This window comes from Seriola dumerili, unplaced genomic scaffold, assembly GCF_002260705.1.
Source record: "Seriola dumerili isolate Sdu_G_001 unplaced genomic scaffold, Sdu_1.0 BDQW01000068.1, whole genome shotgun sequence".
NCBI lineage: Eukaryota > Metazoa > Chordata > Actinopteri > Carangiformes > Carangidae > Seriola > Seriola dumerili.
This window is the reverse complement of record NW_019174323.1, coordinates 16,783,664-16,801,333: the sequence shown is the minus strand read 5'-3', so window position 1 is coordinate 16,801,333 and position 17,670 is coordinate 16,783,664. Positions and strand designations below refer to the sequence as shown.

At 44.4% G+C, this 17,670-nt stretch overlaps 1 protein-coding gene across 1 annotated transcript in view; it reads left to right on the top strand.

Moving 5' to 3' along the window:
- LOC111219652 (voltage-dependent T-type calcium channel subunit alpha-1G-like) overlaps positions 1–14,323 on the top strand; it is a 194,100-nt gene extending 179,777 nt beyond the window's left edge. Inside the window, exons 30-37 of the mRNA XM_022742364.1 lie at positions 117–187; positions 1,334–1,412; positions 1,790–1,911; positions 2,095–2,511; positions 9,239–9,446; positions 10,471–10,640; positions 13,204–13,275; positions 13,633–14,323. Of these exons, the coding sequence (XP_022598085.1) occupies positions 117–187; positions 1,334–1,412; positions 1,790–1,911; positions 2,095–2,511; positions 9,239–9,446; positions 10,471–10,640; positions 13,204–13,275; positions 13,633–14,208 (1,715 nt within the window). The 3' untranslated portion in view covers positions 14,209–14,323. The remainder of the gene's footprint in view (positions 1–116; positions 188–1,333; positions 1,413–1,789; positions 1,912–2,094; positions 2,512–9,238; positions 9,447–10,470; positions 10,641–13,203; positions 13,276–13,632) is intronic.
- Positions 14,324–17,670: the final 3,347 nt, after the last annotated feature.

Genomic DNA, 17,670 nt, shown 5'->3' with positions numbered 1-17,670 from the left:
AGACACTTTTTCATTTCCTGTTGTATGTGTATGTGTGTGTGTTGTGTGTGTGTGTGTGTGTGTGTGTGTGTGTGTATGTGTGTGTGTGTGTGTTGTGTGTCCGTGTCCGTCCACAGTGTTGAAGCTCTTGAAGATGGCGGTGGGGATGAGAGCTTTGCTTGACACCGTTATGCAAGCCCTGCCTCAGGTACACACTCAACTCTGTTAAACAACATCAACCGAAAAACCACGGATCTCTCACGTCCTGACACGTCCCACAGACGCTGTCCCTGAAATGACTTCCCAGAAGCATTTCTCTTTTTTTTCGGTGCATATTCTTCTGTTTCAGGAGCTTTGCGTTTGTCCATGGGCTTTTTGCAGGCTGTAGATTTCCTTATTGCATCATCAGCCCCCTGCAGAGGTTGAGAAGTGAGCGTAGCTTGAGGTTTTGTTTTTGAATGATTGTAGGTGGAGCCAGTAAATCGGAACAACTTCTGCAGTGATGGAACTGAGTGTAAAAACGACAGAGAGCTCGTTGATACCACCTGTCACTTTGCCGCGCGCTGATTGTCATTGACAGCATTCACATTTGTGTCAAAGCTGTTCTTCCACATCGTTCTTGTTCGCTCTTGTCCAGCTGCAGTATCAGAGTTGCTCCTCATGTTTTCAGTGAGATTTTCCTTCTTTTACTCCTTCGTCTTCGTCACTCGTTCATGGCATTTTCTCACTTACGGCACATGTGCAGTTTAAAGCTGCATGTCCTTGGGAAAAAGTCTGAATTCTTACCAGATATGGAAGTAATAAAACAACAAATAACTTAATGTCAGAGCATGACAGAGCAGCTATCATTAGCCTTCACTTAGTAGCATGGATTGGGTCCCACATAGTGGAGAAATATTACACAATGGATGTGCTAGCTGTCATCAGAGCTTGTTTTTTTTTTAGTAGCAGGAACCAAGTAAAGCTAGTTGGACATGCTAATGTTTGCAATAGAGCAGACAAACATACTGTTTTATCCGTTTTTTGGTTTTGGAGAGGGTAAGAAAAAGAATCACCCAAACTCTCGATATGTGGAGTAACTCTCTCTTTTGTCAGTCATCTTATTTTCTTTATTAGCTGAGAAATGCAGAGTTTGCGTAGTTGTGGTTTTTAAGCTATGTCTACACAATCGCTACTCAGGGGACGGGTTCAGCAAGTCAGTTGCCATAGCATGTTTCTCCCTTGCTGCTTTGTGTCTCGGCCTTTCTTTAATTTTCTCTCTGGAATGAGCTGTTTGTTGTCCCTGTTGTTGGTTTATTTTGCCTGGGATTTCTCTCCTCTGACTAATCCCTCTCTTCCTGTTGTCTCCCTGCAGGTGGGCAATCTGGGTCTTCTCTTCATGCTTCTCTTCTTTATCTATGCAGCACTGGGAGTGGAGCTGTTTGGTGACTTGAGTAAGCACACATGCCCTGTGCATTAAGGCAGTCAGGCAAAACCAGAGAAAGCTCATACAAAGATTCAAGACGCACATACCACTCAGGCCGTGCACAGGCATGCACCAAGTGTTTAATTCTCCCCTCTGTGGGTTTAATCTATCTGATGTTAATTGCGTTTGAGAAAATCCTCTGTTGAATATTGATCTCTCTTGTGGCTCGTAGCTTTCAGAGTAATAAAATAGTATTACAATTATCATCATTTCAGTGCAAAGCCCCATGTTGTGACACCTGAAAAGCCATGAAAGTCTCTGCCTCTTTATCTTTATGTCTCTCTTTTACTGTCTGGCCATTCTTTTCTCTTCATTCCCTCCCTTCTCCTCCGTTTTTCTCCACAGTTTGCGATGAGCTCCACCCATGTGAGGGTCTGGGGCGCTACGCTACATTTAAAAACTTTGGGATGGCGTTTCTGCTGCTCTTCAGAGTTTCCACCGGAGACAACTGGAACGGCATTATGAAGGTGAAACTAACCCTGCAGCTTTGGGGATCCTAAACATCATGCATACACTTACTGCATGTTCATTCTTTGATATGTGCACATGCATTCAGTAGGTGGTGATGATGTGCTGTATGTATTGTGAAGGCTGCTTGTGAATCGTTACGGACTGATCTGGCTCATGTAGTGATTTCATGCTTCTCCCAGGACACATTAAGAGACTGCGTCCAAGACACCAGCACCTGCTACAACACTGTGGTCTCTCCCATCTACTTCGTCTCCTTTGTGTTGACCGCTCAGTTTGTCCTGGTCAACGTTGTCATCGCCGTCCTGATGAAGCACCTGGAGGAGAGCAACAAGGAAGCCAAAGCCGGGGCAGAGGCTGAGGCGGACTTGGAGCTCCAGATGGACGGGGGAGACATGGCCACGAGGTCCCCCCAGCTGAACCCTCTGGCGCTGGGCATGGACAGGTCGAGTTCCGGGGGTTCGCCCTGGAAGTCCACCGGAGGAGGGGACAGGGAACAGGAAAGAGACAGTCCTATGGACTCGCCCACTGCTGATAAAACCAGAGAGTCTGTAAACATCAGAGCAGACCCCCCTTCATGCCTGGACTCGCCGCTGGAGGTATTGAATCGTTTTCCTGTTGCTTATACGTTACGAGACTTCAAAGGCACATTAAGGCATTCTCACACCACAGTTCCCTCGTCAGCCATGTTTACGTCTTTTCAGAAGGCAGGATTGTGGGTATGTTTGTGCTCAATACTAATAAATGAATTAATAAATATTGGATTTTACTAAAATCCAAACAGAACAATCAGAATAAATGGAAACAGTTCAGTTGTAGGTGCCATTTAATAGCAGCTTGCTTTGGTGTGTGTGTGTGTGTGTGTTGGTGTGTTTTTTGGGATTTCCCTCGAGACACATGTAGGTCACTTTATAGCTAAATGCCTTATTCACACCCTTGTCTAAGATCATACTATTATATACTGTATATAATGAAAGGAACTCACATTTAGATGAAGTGTAGGTCATATTGTTGGAGTCTCTGCGTGATATGACAGATGCTCTGCGATCACTTCCTGCTGGGGGCCAGGCTGTGGTGCTGTTCAGATGACCCCGCGTCTCTGATCATTAATTCTGACTCTGGTCCGAATCATTAGTTAATTCTCTGGCTCCCGCTGTGGGACGCTGAGCGCGATGGATGGTACGTGCGTGATGATGGATTTCTCGGGAGGAATATCTGTTCGTCACTTTCTTAATGTAATAACTGTATCATCAACTGTATCAGAACTGCAAACTGCAGAGGATGCGACCATATTAGGAAATACTGACTGGACAAGTCTGGCGTCGCTTGAAAATATAAACAGATGCATTTATGTGCAATGTGTCCAAAAATCAGGGTCGTATTTGTGAGTGCGTCCTGTGATATAAGCTTGTCACATCCACTCATCTGATGACCAGAGGTGCATCGTCTCCCCCCCCCCAGTGTGGCCCCTGATAATGATTGTTGTAGCTAGTGTTTACCGATCGCCTGAATGTGAGGTATTCATTCAACATCTGAATGGGAGGGGCATTGTTTTGATGCGCTTCTCTGCGTGTCCTCCACAGTGTTTGAAGCTCTTGAAGATGGCTGGTGGGGATTGAGAGCTTTGCTTGACCACCGTATGCAAGCCCTGCCTCAGTACACACCAACTCTAGTAAACAACATCAAACCGGAAAAAACCACGGATCTCTCACGTCCTGACACGTCCCACAGACGCTGTCCCTTGAAATGACTTCCCAACATTTCTCTTTTGTTTTTCGCTGCATATTCTTTCTGTTTCAGGAGCTTTCGGTTTGTCCATGGGCTTTTTGCAGGCTGTAGATTTCCTTATTGCATCATCAGCCCCCTGCCAGAGGTTTGAGAGTTGAGCGTAGGCTTGAGGTTTGTTTTTAATGATTGTAGGTGGAGCCAGTAAATCGGAACAACTTCTCGCAGTGATGGAACTGAGTGTAAAACGACAGAGAGCTCTTGATACCACCTGTCACTTGGCCGCCGCGCTGAATTTCATTGACAGCATTCACATTTGTGTCAAAGCCTGTTCTTCCACATTTCTTGTTCGCTCTTTGTCCAGCTGCAGTATCAGAGTTGCTCCTCATGTTTTTCAGTGAGATTTTGCCTGTCTTTACATCCTTCGTCTTTCTCACTCGTTTTCATGCATTTTCTCACTTACGGCACATGTGCAGTTTAAAGCTGCATGTCCTTGGAAAAAAGTCTAAATCTAATTACAGATATGGAAGTTAATTAAAACAAACAAATAACTTAATGTCAGAGCATGACAGAGCAGCTATCATTAGCCTTCAACTTAGTAGCATGGATTGCGGTCCCACATATAGTGGAGGGAAATATTTACACAATGATGTGCTAGCTGTCATCAGAGCTTGTTTTTTTTTTCAGTAGCAGGAAACCAAGTTAAAAGCTAGTGGGACATGCTAATGTTTGCAATAGAGCAGACAACATACTGTTTTATCCTTTTTTTGGTTTTGGAGAGGGTAATGAAAAAGAATTCACCCAAACTTCTCGATATGTGGAGTAACTCTCTCTTTTGTCAGTCATCTTATTTCTTTATTAGCTGAGAAATGCAGATTTGCGTGTGTGTGGGTTTTTAAGCTATGTCTACCAATCGGCTTGTGTGTGTGTGTGTGTGTGTGTGTGTGTGTGTGTGTGTGTGTGTGTGTGTGTGTGTGTGTCCCTGTAGAGGACATGCCAGTCACAGATGGGTCATAGTGACATGGGAAAGCTGCACCACAGGGTCTTGTTACTCACTTCAACAGCTATTTCCAGACGGTGGAGAACTTTCTGAGGATAGGAAGTAAAGGTCTCGCTGTCATTATGTTTTCCCTCTAAGAAATTATCCATCTTCCTCAGCCTGTGTGTGGTTAAACCACAACCTCCAGCAATGTGGGGCGGGGTGGGGGCGCAGCTCTACTGCAGTGTTGGAGTGCCCCCTTGTGGGTTTGAATGGTAACACGTGAGCCTGTAGTGGATGTTGATGAGGAGGAAGTTGTATACATGTGCACTGCATGAAACACTCACACATTTGGACACTGACTAAAGCTTACGTGTGATGTTCAGTATAATGAAGACCTTCTGCTTGGATATGTTTCTGTTTGTCTACCTGTTTGTCTGCCTGATCGACTATCTTTTCCCCTCTTTCCTTTCTTTGTCATTCATTCTTCCTATTCACATTTATTCATGTGTCTCTGTCTGGACTCACCACCTCTGCTGTCCCTCTGTTTCTCTCTCTCTCTCTCTCTCTCTCTGTCTTTCTTGTCTCTCTACATTATCCAAGTTTGTACAGCGGAGAGCGCTGTTTGACTCGGTCTCCCTGGTCATCCAGGGTTCAATGGAGGGAGAGTTGAGTCTGATGGACAACCTGTCCGGCTCTATCTGCCACTTCTACGCGCTGTCCCCCAAGTCCCGCAAGCACAGTACTGACAAGAAGGTCAATAATCACCAGTAAACACCACTGATGACTCACCTCCTCCATTTCACATGTCCAGTGGGTTCATCTCTCTTCAACATGTAGGGCTGCTGCTGTCATTTATGCTCGTCTTATTTCCTTTAAGCATAAGGCACAATACCTTCATATTATGGGCTGTAACACATGGATGCTCTTAAAGGTTCTGAGCTTCTTTTGTAATCTGGGTGAACTCACCTTTTAAATTAGGCAGATTACTTCACAATAATGAAGGTGAGCTTTTGTTGACTCTTGTAACAATTGATTGTTACAAGACTGTTGGCAGGATTATTTGTCTTAATGAAAATTAAATTCTGTACCAGACTGAATTTCTAAAAGATGGATAGTTTTGCAGTGTACAGAATCCCTGGCCTATAAAATAAGCAGCAAGTAAATACATACCGTCGAGAACTTTATTTCATAATTCAGAGAAAAAGCATATAGTTTGTTAAATGTCCCGCAGCCCTACAGCATTGCCTTTTCTTTCTTTCTTTTACTGACATTCCCCCGCGTTGAATATTTTTCCCTTTCTAAGCACCAGAGCAAGTGTCATACCCTGCCTCAGCTATGATGTCATCCCCACGCTCACGTCTTCACTTCATGCTTGGCAGGTTTCTGGTCTGCTTCAGCAGCCTCAGTGACATGGTTTACAGTTTGCTCTGTCTCCCCTTCACAACGCTCTGTCTGTGTTCGTATGTGGGTTTGACGTGTTTGTGCGTTTGTGTATGTGAATACCCATTTTAGCCAATCGCTCACAGCGAAGTGGTGACACACCGAAAGCAAATGAATGGGTAAATCAATAAGCGATGTATCACCGAGTCGCTGAATAATGCATCTGGGCGCTTCTTTTCATTTGGAAAACTTTAGCCAATTACATTTGTATTGCAAAATCTACTCACCCAACTCTAGAAGCTTTAAATGGGTTTGAAATGTCATCAATAGGCGCCAAAGGCCACCTCTCCCTCTCTGCATGGACGGCCCACTCGCCTGTCAGGGAGAATTTTCCAGCAACACTCGTAGTAAACAGAAGAACTTTATTTGACCGACACATTTCGGGGCCTTTTAATCAGAGTCATCATGTAACACATCACAGGTGACATTTAAAATAAGATATGTATGGAACAAAAGAAAAAAAACAAAACAGCCAGTCGTGTATAAACACGCAGATATCTGCCTATGGGGTTACTTCAAAGGTGGGTTGGGCCTTTGGTCATGTGACTTCAGGCCAATCACTGTCCCAGGCCGGTGAGAATTGCCCTGTTTGCATTTAACCCCCACAGTTTATAAATCACTGCACATTTACACACAGTATAAATCATAAAGACGAATCCCCTTCCCTTCCATTTGTTCCTGTGATTATAAGAGTGTGATTGTCTCATTTGCATCATGTTAAATAGTTTGTTTGCGGTTCATCAGCCTGTGCATTTGACTCTGTGTGTGTCTGTACTGTGTCATAATATTGCTGTCGGTAAGTCTCCGAAATACAGTTTTAAAGTGGGAAAAACAATTATCATACCTACAAATGTTGCTTTGTCTTTTCTCTTTGCTGCTTTTGCTCTGCTACATTATTCCGGTTTCGTATATGTTGTTTTCAAATATGTATCTTCCCATTAGCTACAGGTCTTACCTGTGTGTAGTGTCCTTATTTTTCTGTGTTGCACAGAGCGTGCATTTGTTTTCTCTGCTCACCAGCCATTGTCTCTTCCTGCCTAGATCCCTCTAGCGGAGATGGAAGCTCTGTCTCTGGCCTCTGAGAAATCCTGGTCCCTAGCTCTGACAGACGACTCGGCCCCCGACGATTTTAACCCCCTCTTTCTAACCAGTCTGGAATGCAATGTACTGACAGTTCCTCTCTTTCTCTTTCTCCATCCCTATTCCTCCCCCTCTGCAATATCTTGTAGTGTTTCCTTTCCCAGGGCGCTTCCAAAGCCACTTGTCCTACTACACTCACACACTGGGGTGTGACAGGTTGGCAGGAGGAAACCAACTTGACACTAAATTAGCTAAACAGCTACTTTGCACCAGTAGTCCCAGCACAATTAAAAACATTATTAAAGTGTAAAAAAAAAACTGTCTATCTTTCAAATCATTTACATGGTGTAAAAGTGGCCTGTCCCACAAACAAACAAAACACACTCAGTGTCCCTCAAACAAACATAGTTAATGCATTTTCATCCTCTTAAATAATTTGCAAAGCTAATTTTTTTATATTTTAAATCCTTACTGACGATAGCTGAGTGTAAATGTAGTCTTAGTCTTTTCAGTTCTTACAACAGCACCTTTGACCTTGGACCTTTAGCCACCAAAATCTAATCAGTTCATCCTTGAGTCGTAGTGAATGTTTGTGCCAAATTTGAAGAAGTTCAGTCGAGGCGTTACTGACATACGCTGTGCGGCGGCATGAAAAGAAAAAAGGGACACTGGTGAGAATATTGCTCCATAGCAACTGTGGGTCATAAGATGGTGAAATACTTTACTCCACACCCACAGAAAACACAGCAGCACATTATTTTACATCTCATCTGTTCCTTTCATTTGTTAAAAAGGAACAGATGAGTCACTCTGAATTCATAGGAAGGTTCCTGGAAAATCATATCAGGACACCTCAACCAAAGAAATGGGTCAACAATCTTCACAAGTCTCAAACACTGTTGCATTAGTTACTTTATGCCTCATGTAAAATACATGTAGTCACTCGTATTAAGTGGTTATGGTATAACTTTTTCATACCAGGACATTTCATCTATATGTTCCTCTATAGGATCCCATCCCAGACGCCTCTGTCATTGAGGGGAAGGACGGTGTCAGTCTAACTAGAAAATGAATTTAATGTCATTCAGGTGTCAGGGTGTAATTAACCACCAATTTGGCTTTTTAATGATCTTATGTCACTGTAACCTTGGTTCCTGCTGCACTTCAGAGGTATCGATTTATATATCATGAGTCTCTCTGAAACAGAGAACTGCTGGCAGCACGTGACATGAAATCATTGTTAATTGGACGGTGCTGGGACGAATACAAAAAAACAAAAAAACCCAAAAATTCAAGTGACTGATGAGGTAGAGGAGAACAGGTGGTGTTGAAAGACCCTGGTGAATCTAACCATGTGCCCTCCAACTTTCTCTTCTCTTTCTCATTCCACCTTTCCAGCCTTGGTGTGTGTTACTCTCCAGTCCAGTCCAGTCCAGTCCAGTAGAGTAGTGCACCTCCTCACGTGCCAGTTTGCAGTTCCTTCGTCTCTGCTGTTATTTTTTTCTTTCTCTAACTTTCCTAAACTTTTCCTTTCCTTCTTCTTTTCTTCCGTTTTCTGTGTGTTTTTTTTCCTATGTGCTTTACATGTGAGTCCTATCAGTCTTTTCTGTGTTTGTACTGTCTTCTGGTGTTAGTAGTTCTCGCTCCTCTTTGAGTTGTATTGGGTGCCGGAGCTCCCGTGGCTCTGTGATGAATGTGAACTGGTTCTGTTATGGGTCAGGCTGCGGGACTACTGCCTAGCTGACACACAATCACGGAACAGGCTTATGTAAACCTACACGACTGCGAGGGTAAATGCAGACGCAAGACGCACGAGTGTCTTACGCTTAAAAAAAAAAAAAAAAAAAAATGAATGTGCTTGTAAATTGGAACAGTTACTGTGATCTGTGGCAGCTCTGGTCCAGTCACCTCCAACATGCAGAGATCCTGTCTGTTCTCCATGTATGCTGATGATCACTGCCTCTTCGTTCACATTGTCTCAGAGAGATATCAGCTGTGAATGTGAGAGAAAGACTGTGAGAGTGCTTGAATTATTAAAGAGTAGCCCCAGCCCTTCCATCTCCAGAGGGACCCTGACTCTTTTTCTCTCTTCCCGGCAGCCGGAGCAGCTCAACCCTGAGGAGCCGTTGCGGGACAACCTGCTGAGCGTCAGGAAGCCGACGGTGGGACGCACACACTCCCTGCCCAACGACAGCTATATGTTCCTCCCCGTGCAGCCTTTTGGTCACACGGCTACGGCTCCAGCACAGCTGCTAGCACAGACACAGGGGCCCCAGCACATACTGGACACCCTCAGGGCCCAATCAGGTAATGCATTTCATTTTGAATGCAAACCAGCACCTGCGATGGTAAAAACAAAACTCGCAGACCTTTGAAACTTGTTTCTGAGACACCACAGTTTTTAGTTGATTTGATCTGGAACAGATTTGTGACATTTCTCTTTTTGTTTTTTAAGGTACAGCGTACAAAACAGCATCATGAATGCAACAGTAAAACCAATATTGCTAGCATATATCCATATTACAAATGTCATATGGGACATAGTGGGCTTGGATAATGAAAAGATAAATAAATTTAACCAAAAATAAACGGAAAGAACAAAAGGACAAAACCAGACCACCAGCCATGGATCTTATTAGTAGTATATACAGGCTCCATTTTGACCATCTTGCAACGTATAAATCATTTCTAGCAGAAAAGTATTTCCATCTCATGAATCTCTTTAATAATTTCTCACCTGTCGTCCACTGTAGATGGATCGGCTTGTTACCGTTTAATATTTTCAAGAGGTATTTGTCATTTTCTTCTTATTTCCTCCGGGAGGTCGTCCAAATAAAGTAATATGCATGTCGAAGCTGTAGCCCCAGAATTTGCCGTGTAAGTTTCCAGACATTTTGCCAAAATATTTGAATTTTTGAACGGGCCCAAAACATGTGGCAGCGGTCAGACTCCACACTGCCACAGCTTCTCCAACAAGCATGGCGTAGCAACACTTGATATGTTTTCATCTTATGAGTAATAAAAAAAAAAGATTCTTCCAACAAAATTCACGGCAATAAGCAGAGCAAGTGGAATTGGGGGTTATCTTTATCATTTAGGTCTTTTTCCCGTTTCTCTTCAATATAATTTATATTAGTTCCTCTGCCATTTGTAATTCCTTGATAAAGTTTTGAGAGTCTTGATTTGGATCCACCAGTGTGTGCTTGTGGGTTTGTATCCGTCTCAGTGGAAGCTGCTGTGAGTGTGTTGTTGTTGTTGTTGTTGTTGTTGTTGTTGTTGTTGTTGTTGTTTTACCTGTCAGAGCTGTGTGTGTTTGTGTGTTTGTGTGCAGGCTCCAGTGCCTCAGTGCGTTCACAACCGGAGGAGTTCTCCCAGCAGCTGGCTATTCCCACAGACCTCTTCAGACCCATCAGCCCCCACAGCCACTCGGACTCCGAGAGTATACCACGATTACCCCCTCCCAGACACGCGCACGCACTCAGCCGCACGCTCCGCAGACAGGTGAAGAAGTCATACATTTTCAGATTTTCACTTCACTCCTTAATCACTTCTGGAGTCTTATCCTGTTCATATCATTCTATATGTGGTGACAACATTGTTCTATATAAATGTTTCTCAACTATGTGTGAAAAACTACGGTGGCCCTGACAGCTCAACGTACCGCAACTTAAGAAAACACATGCAAAGACACAATCTCTCTCACTTTCTCTATCGTAAATTAAGGCAAAAAATAACTCAAAAAGAAAAATAATCGCTTTTGTTATTCAATGCTTTTAACTTCAAAAGTCACAATTAGGCATTGAACAAGTCCCAGCCTGGTTCATCACTTTTTAGTGTCCCCTGGAAACACTGCAGTCGTGTTGCATTTGTGTCCTCACGTGTCTTCTTGAGTTTCTTAAGAATCTCTGGTTTAAATCTTTCCACGTTGCATGTTCTAAACAATTTCACTTTTCTTCTTCCTTCTTTCTCTCTCCCTTCTCTCTGTGACTAACTGGTCTGCCTTTTCCATTCTCCATATCATATCTATTATTCTCCGATTTCAGCTCAGTTGGGTCCAAAAGCCGCCCGACCCCGAGCTACTGCTCAGACACAGATACTCCTGTTTCTGAAACACTGACAAAGAGCAGACTCTAGCTACCACTGGGCCTTTTCAGAAAGGCTGGACTCCATGTTCATCTACAGAGAGGCAGACTAACACAACACACACACACACACACACACACACACACACACACACAGGCTTCCCTCCTTTTTTTCTTTGCCTTTGTTTCACATTCGTTTGTCTTCTGCTAACCATCAGCCACAAAGCATCTAAAGACAGGCAGCTTTGCCTGTGGGAAATTTTAATGAGACACTGAGTTTATTACTTCTCCCATATTCTTATACAAGCGTAGAGTGTGTCTCCATCTGTGGACTATTCAGTAGCCGAGTGATAGAATGTATTCAAGCCGGACAAAGATGTTATTTGCCTAAAAAATTTTACCCACAATGCAGTGCACTTACTATATCACAAACTATACAACTCAGGGAAGTGCTGTCTTTATGCATTTGGCCATTGTACACACGGTACCATGGTGATAGAGCACTTGTGTATTTTCTATTGAATAGTTTAGTGCTTGAAAGTACATCATTGCTAACCCTTGATATGCCCATTTACTGCTGTGGCTGGTGATTGGCCGGGGCCTGGTTGTGATCTCTTTGACCACTAGGTGTCTCTGTGGTCACACCGTTCAGGCTCATGTAGGGAACCCCATGCTTTTAAAAACATTTATCCAAATACTGTGCCCTAAAACTCATGCCTGCCTTGTTTCCTCGCCTCCATAGATTTTGAGAGATTACTTTAATTGACCTAATTCAACGCAATTATATTCAAGTATCATTAATTTCCTTTTCCACAGTCTGTGGTCCGTGAGAAACAAGTCACGAGTTCATGAGGACATTTTATGAGTTTTAGCAAACCATTGTGCTTACTAACCCTTCCTCTCCTATGGTCTTTACATATTGTTTTCACCCTCTACCTATTGGCCTAACACCCTGTAGGTGACTTTATACAGAGGTAAGAATGATGGCAGGGAAACGCTGATCAGAATTTTGTTGTAAATTCAACTGAAAACTCTAATGCTGACAGTTTATAGGGTTCTGTGTGAACGGTCAAAGATTAGAGGGTCAGGTAGTCTGGCTCAGAGTTCACTGTGTCGGCCAGCGCTCCATCGGGTCATTCTGTCTCACACAAAAAATAAAAAAGTCAAATTCAGTTTTGCAATCATGAGTTTGTGTACGTAGTAAGAAGTTCATTTCAGTTGTGAGTCATTTTAAAAACCCCCTCCACATATGTTTTTAATTATTGTCAAAAAAATTATTTAAAATATTTCTACTCCTCTCTCTTTGAAAAGTCTCGACTCTGTTAATATGTTATTCGTTCCAAAACTTTTACTGCCATACGTACACAGGCTTCTGCTTCAGCACGCTGGAGGCTTTAAGTTTCCACATCACATTTTGTGTAAGTTGCACATTGAACCACGACTGGCTTCCAGTTGAGATGTCACAAAGTCCGGCTGGTACGTGTGCACACACGTTAAACACAGAGAAACAGTGTCACACTCTGCTCACACTTTATTCTGCACTGAAGTTCAAAGGAACAATAATAATATTTCTGAGTGGAGGGGGGTTTTATATTAATAAACATCCAACTAATTAAAAAGTTGCTGACTCAATTTACTCTTGGCGAATCTTAAATGAAGTGCAGTGTAACCTCTGTGTTTCAGCATTATAATTTATGACAGAATGTAAAAGTAAATCCACACTGCCGACAACGAGAAACAGAGGATTCTGGGAGTTTGCTGACCAGACTGTGAACTTTGACCCAAACTACTGCTTCTCATCCTCATCACTTCACACTAACTAGTCTCCCCTGTCATCTTCTCTCATCCCTGTACGCTCGCTCTTTTCCACCTCCCCCTCCCTTCCTCTTATTGCTCATGCTTCTTATTACCCATGCTCCTTCCCTCCTAAATATTTCACCCTCCTGCCTCCCCTCCCCTCCCCTCCATGCCTCGTCTTCCAGGTTGCAGTGTCTACTGATTCTCAGGAGGCCCTGTGTTCAGACGGAGGAGAGAGCAATGAAGGACTTGTGAATGTTGCCTCACTGGGGCTCCCTCCATCTCCCTCCTCCTCCCCCTCCCCCACATCTCCCACACTCCCCTGCTCCCATCATCATCAGCAGCCTGCCCTCTGCCTGGTCCCCGCCACGCCGGGCGCCTCCCCTGTACCCTCGCGCCCTGGCAGCGTGCACACCCAGCACCACGATCAACACTGCTTCGCCTCCTACTCCCCTTCCTCCTCCTCCTCGCCCTCCTCGCTTCCTCCACTCTTACCAGTAGGGTCACACCAACAGGAGGAGGCTTCAGTGGATCAGGAAGTGTCTCTCATTACCTGCACGGGGTTGGCTGGCAGTGATGACATCATGACAGAGGACAGCGGTGATTGTAATGAGGGTTACAGCTCCTACGCGGGCTGCCAGGAGAGTCGGAGTCCATATTTGCGGCAGCTGAAGAAGTTCCACAGCGCCGACATGCAGGGCCGCGGCGCCCTCCTGCCCCGACCATCCTCCTGGTTGGATGACCCTCGACGCCATTCTGTAGAAGTATGTTCCTCGGTGGAGTCCAGCCCCCAGCGCAGCACCACCTCCACCTCCTCCGGCTTCGTGTCGCGGGCCGACAGCCTGCAGATCCACAGCCAGACCCCCACTCAGACCTCGCTGCCCTCACCTCGACGCAAGAAGAAGATGAGCCCGCCCTGCATCTCCGTAGACCCTCCAGATGGACTGGAGCCTCAGTCCGGCCTCTACCCGGGCCTGGGCGGGCTTGGGGGTTTAGGGATGCCCCCTCCTCTGCCCAGCCAGGACACCTGCCTGAGGAGGAGAGCGCCCTCCAGTGACTCCAAGGACTCCTTTGACCTGGGAGTTGGAGAGGGTTCAGGACAGAATGGAGGCTCGTCAAACCTCAACACCAACCCCAAGCTATTGACTCTTCCCAGTTTCTCCTTTGAGAAGACAAGTTCTGAGCACTGAACACTGACACTCCAACACACACAGATACACACACGCACACAGCTTGACGAACCCTCCACACACACAAACACACGATGCACTCTGTGTGTCTGTGATGGTGATAGTTCTAGTAATAATGCTGTAGAGAGTAATAATGGTAAAACTACAACAAACAGTAAAAACATCCTTGGTTTCATAAGGAGTGCAGTACTGTAGTAGTGTGACCATCCCTTGTCTTTGTATTGTTACTGCCAAAACAACCAGAGATGAAGAGAACACAAACCTGACTGTTTCTCCTCTGCGATGCCTGCATGCCGCTGGCTGCAGCTTGACCCCATAACCTCTGGAGTGACATCAGCACCTGGGATTTCGCGCCCTCTGTGGTCGCATCTGAACTGCCTGGTGTTGCACAGGGTAGATGTTGCCCAGTCAGTGGAGGTACAAAGCAATATGAACGTTTTAGAGACACTATTTTCTTAAATTATTGGGCCATAGTGTTTGTACAGGATGTTGTTTTTCGGATTTCATTCGATTGTTATTTTCATGTCTTTTTGTGATTTTCTTTTGTTTTTTGTTTTTTGTTTTTTTTTTGTCAAAAATGCCTTTCTCTTTTTTTTCACTGTAGGATATTTCTAGCTTTCTTGGTTTACTGAGGAAAGTGAATGTTTTTCAAAGTGCTGAAAACCATGTATTTGTAGGAATAATATATAAATATATATATTAAAAAAACAAGTCATTAAACTGAGCTTGGATTTTTAAGCACATGCATTAGCCCCTGATGGTTTGATTGTTGCAGAAAGTCTCTTCAAGTTCACTTTGTCACAGTGAAACGAAAATTACCTGGATGTAACTCTAGTAATCAGGGCCACCTCAGTGGGGCCAGCTCGATAAACTTGAATGTCCCTTCTACCATTGCTTGCTAAATAGCTGATGATGGTCCTTTCAACATCACTGCTGCATAAGAATATCCAGGAACACATTAAAACGCTCTGTGTTGTAAATTCATGAGGTTATTATAAAGATCAGCACAATGTGGGATTAATTGTTGACCAGCACTTCTGGTGTGACCAGCCAGGCTGCTGCTCGTACAACATAAGAGTTGGATTGGTCACTATTTCAAACTTGTTCAACAACAGAAACGTAAGACCTGTAAATGAGAACAGTGTTGTATTAAAATACATCATTGGGCCCCAGCAAGGTGTCTGTTGTCCCACTGGTGCACACAACTAAATTTATAAATCAAAGGATTCTGTGTCGGAGGGGTCCCAGTGTGCTAGTTTCAATCAATCCAATTGGGAACCAAACTGGGAGGATTTGAGTGGACCAATTAAGAGATTAATCCAACAAGACCACCTAAATTTTCAACAGGATGGGGGAACCGTACAGATAATCTCTTGACAGTGGAGAGGAAAGCTATTGAAGAGCTACAAAACAACCTTAACTTTATAATCAAACCTGCAGATAAAGGCTCAAAAATATTGATTATGGACAAACAACGATATATGCTGGAAGCCAACAGACAATTTGCAAAAATGAAATATAACAAACCTAACCCGGAAACTATTAGTTAGACAAATCATTCAATCACTAGAAGTACGTAAAAGCAGATTATCTGTACGGCCCCAGTGACCCACATCTATTCTACAGACTATTCTACCTGTTTCTCAAAATACACGAGGAGCCTGACGCATGGACGGCGCCTTTCTTCCCTACTACTGTCATTGGTCACCACCTACTAAGAGATGTACTGTCTACAATAGAACATCTTTGTGGGTTAGAAGGTCTGCTCTGTTTTGGGGGACATATGTTTAAAGGGCCTGGTTCCTTACATTGACGAGGGCGGCAACATTCTGCAGGTCCCTTGGCCAGTGCACTGGCACCACAAGATGGATATAAAATCTAGATGTTTCCTTCACCTAACCCTAACCCAAGCTTCGCCAATCCAAGTCCAGAGAACAGCGGGACACTCCAACAGCAGCTGCAACAGCACTGGGACCTGCTGGTGACCAGGGACTACAACTGGCTGGGCCTGCAAACGGGGCCAGAGGTAGGCCTCAATACTCAAGATAGGAGGATTAAAACAGGAAATAGAGGGAGACTACCTCCTCCAACAGGCCCCAGATGAAGCAACCAGACAATTGGCTCCCGAAAACTCTCAGTAACCCCTTCGGGAGCACCCTTAATCTAGCACCCCAGATTGGTATAGAGGAGACAGAGTCTTCTACGCTGGCCGAGTGAGGGACATATCAGGACACACAATCCAGACAAGCAAAAATCAATAGTAAATCCTTCAATTTACTCAAAACTAACCAATCTAATGTGGCAGTGGTGCAGGCCAGCCCAGAAATACAAACCTTAACTTCAGAAATTGATGATAATCTTCTCCCTACTGCTTCCTCAGGGTGTGAGGCAGGACTGGGGCGGTATCTGGGCGCATAATCCACACAGTGCAGGGCTCACATACACAAAGCAGTGGTGGGAAATAACATGTTGATACAGAGGTCTCACAACTTAGAACACTGCTGACCTGAATATGGCAGCTACCTCTTTTGACCCCTCAAAAACCTAATTTAGTGTACCCAAGGGCTCCGCCCGTTCCGGCCCACGCACATGCACCCAACAGGGAAACACGGGGCAATGAACAACAACTGGTTGGGCCTGCGTGTTTTCCCAATTATCACAAATCCACAAAGGGCAGAAAAATAATTGACTGGAGTTTTAAAGGCAAAAAAAACAATCTGGTTTCTGGGTGACTCCAACCTGAACAGCATACCTAACAGGTACTAGATAGGATCCCCCCTACACCCTGTTGTTAAGCTGGTGGTGCTGTCGGTAGGAATTAACAACAGGGACCAGAACCCAGAAAAAACCTCCATCAAACATCTTGGAATGCTTTACAGAAAGGCTTGGTCTGTCTTCCCTAACGCAGATATCTATTTTCCAGTAATTAATTACTCACCTCTCCTTCCACAGGAACAACAGAACAACCTAATAATCACTGATGATTTCATTTCCAGTCAGTTCCCCTCCTGAGGCCACTGCCCTGCAGAACAACATCCACTGGAAACAGGTTGGAACGCAGAGGGGGAATCACTGGGCCTCCAAGCAGAGGAAGTTCCTGTTTAACCCACATGGGGGAGCCGTTGCCCTAATTATGGACAATGTCACCCTCCAGAGTCAGAATCTATTGTACTGCATAGCCTGTCAGTCCCGTAACCTCCTCTATGTGGGAGAGACTGGACAAATGCTATTGGCAAGGTTAAAGCAACACCTGAGCACCCCACTGGTTCAACACCCTGTTAAATACCTCTCCATGACTGGCCTGTGTGCAACATGGACAGAGGGTCAGAGAAGGAGACTAAGACAAGAGACAAGAGAAGACTAAACACAAAAGTCCCTTGAGGACTTAATCTGGTTTAGAAGACGAGATATAATGTGTTTTTTGTCTGATTTAATGAGATGTCTAATAATATGTCAATATCA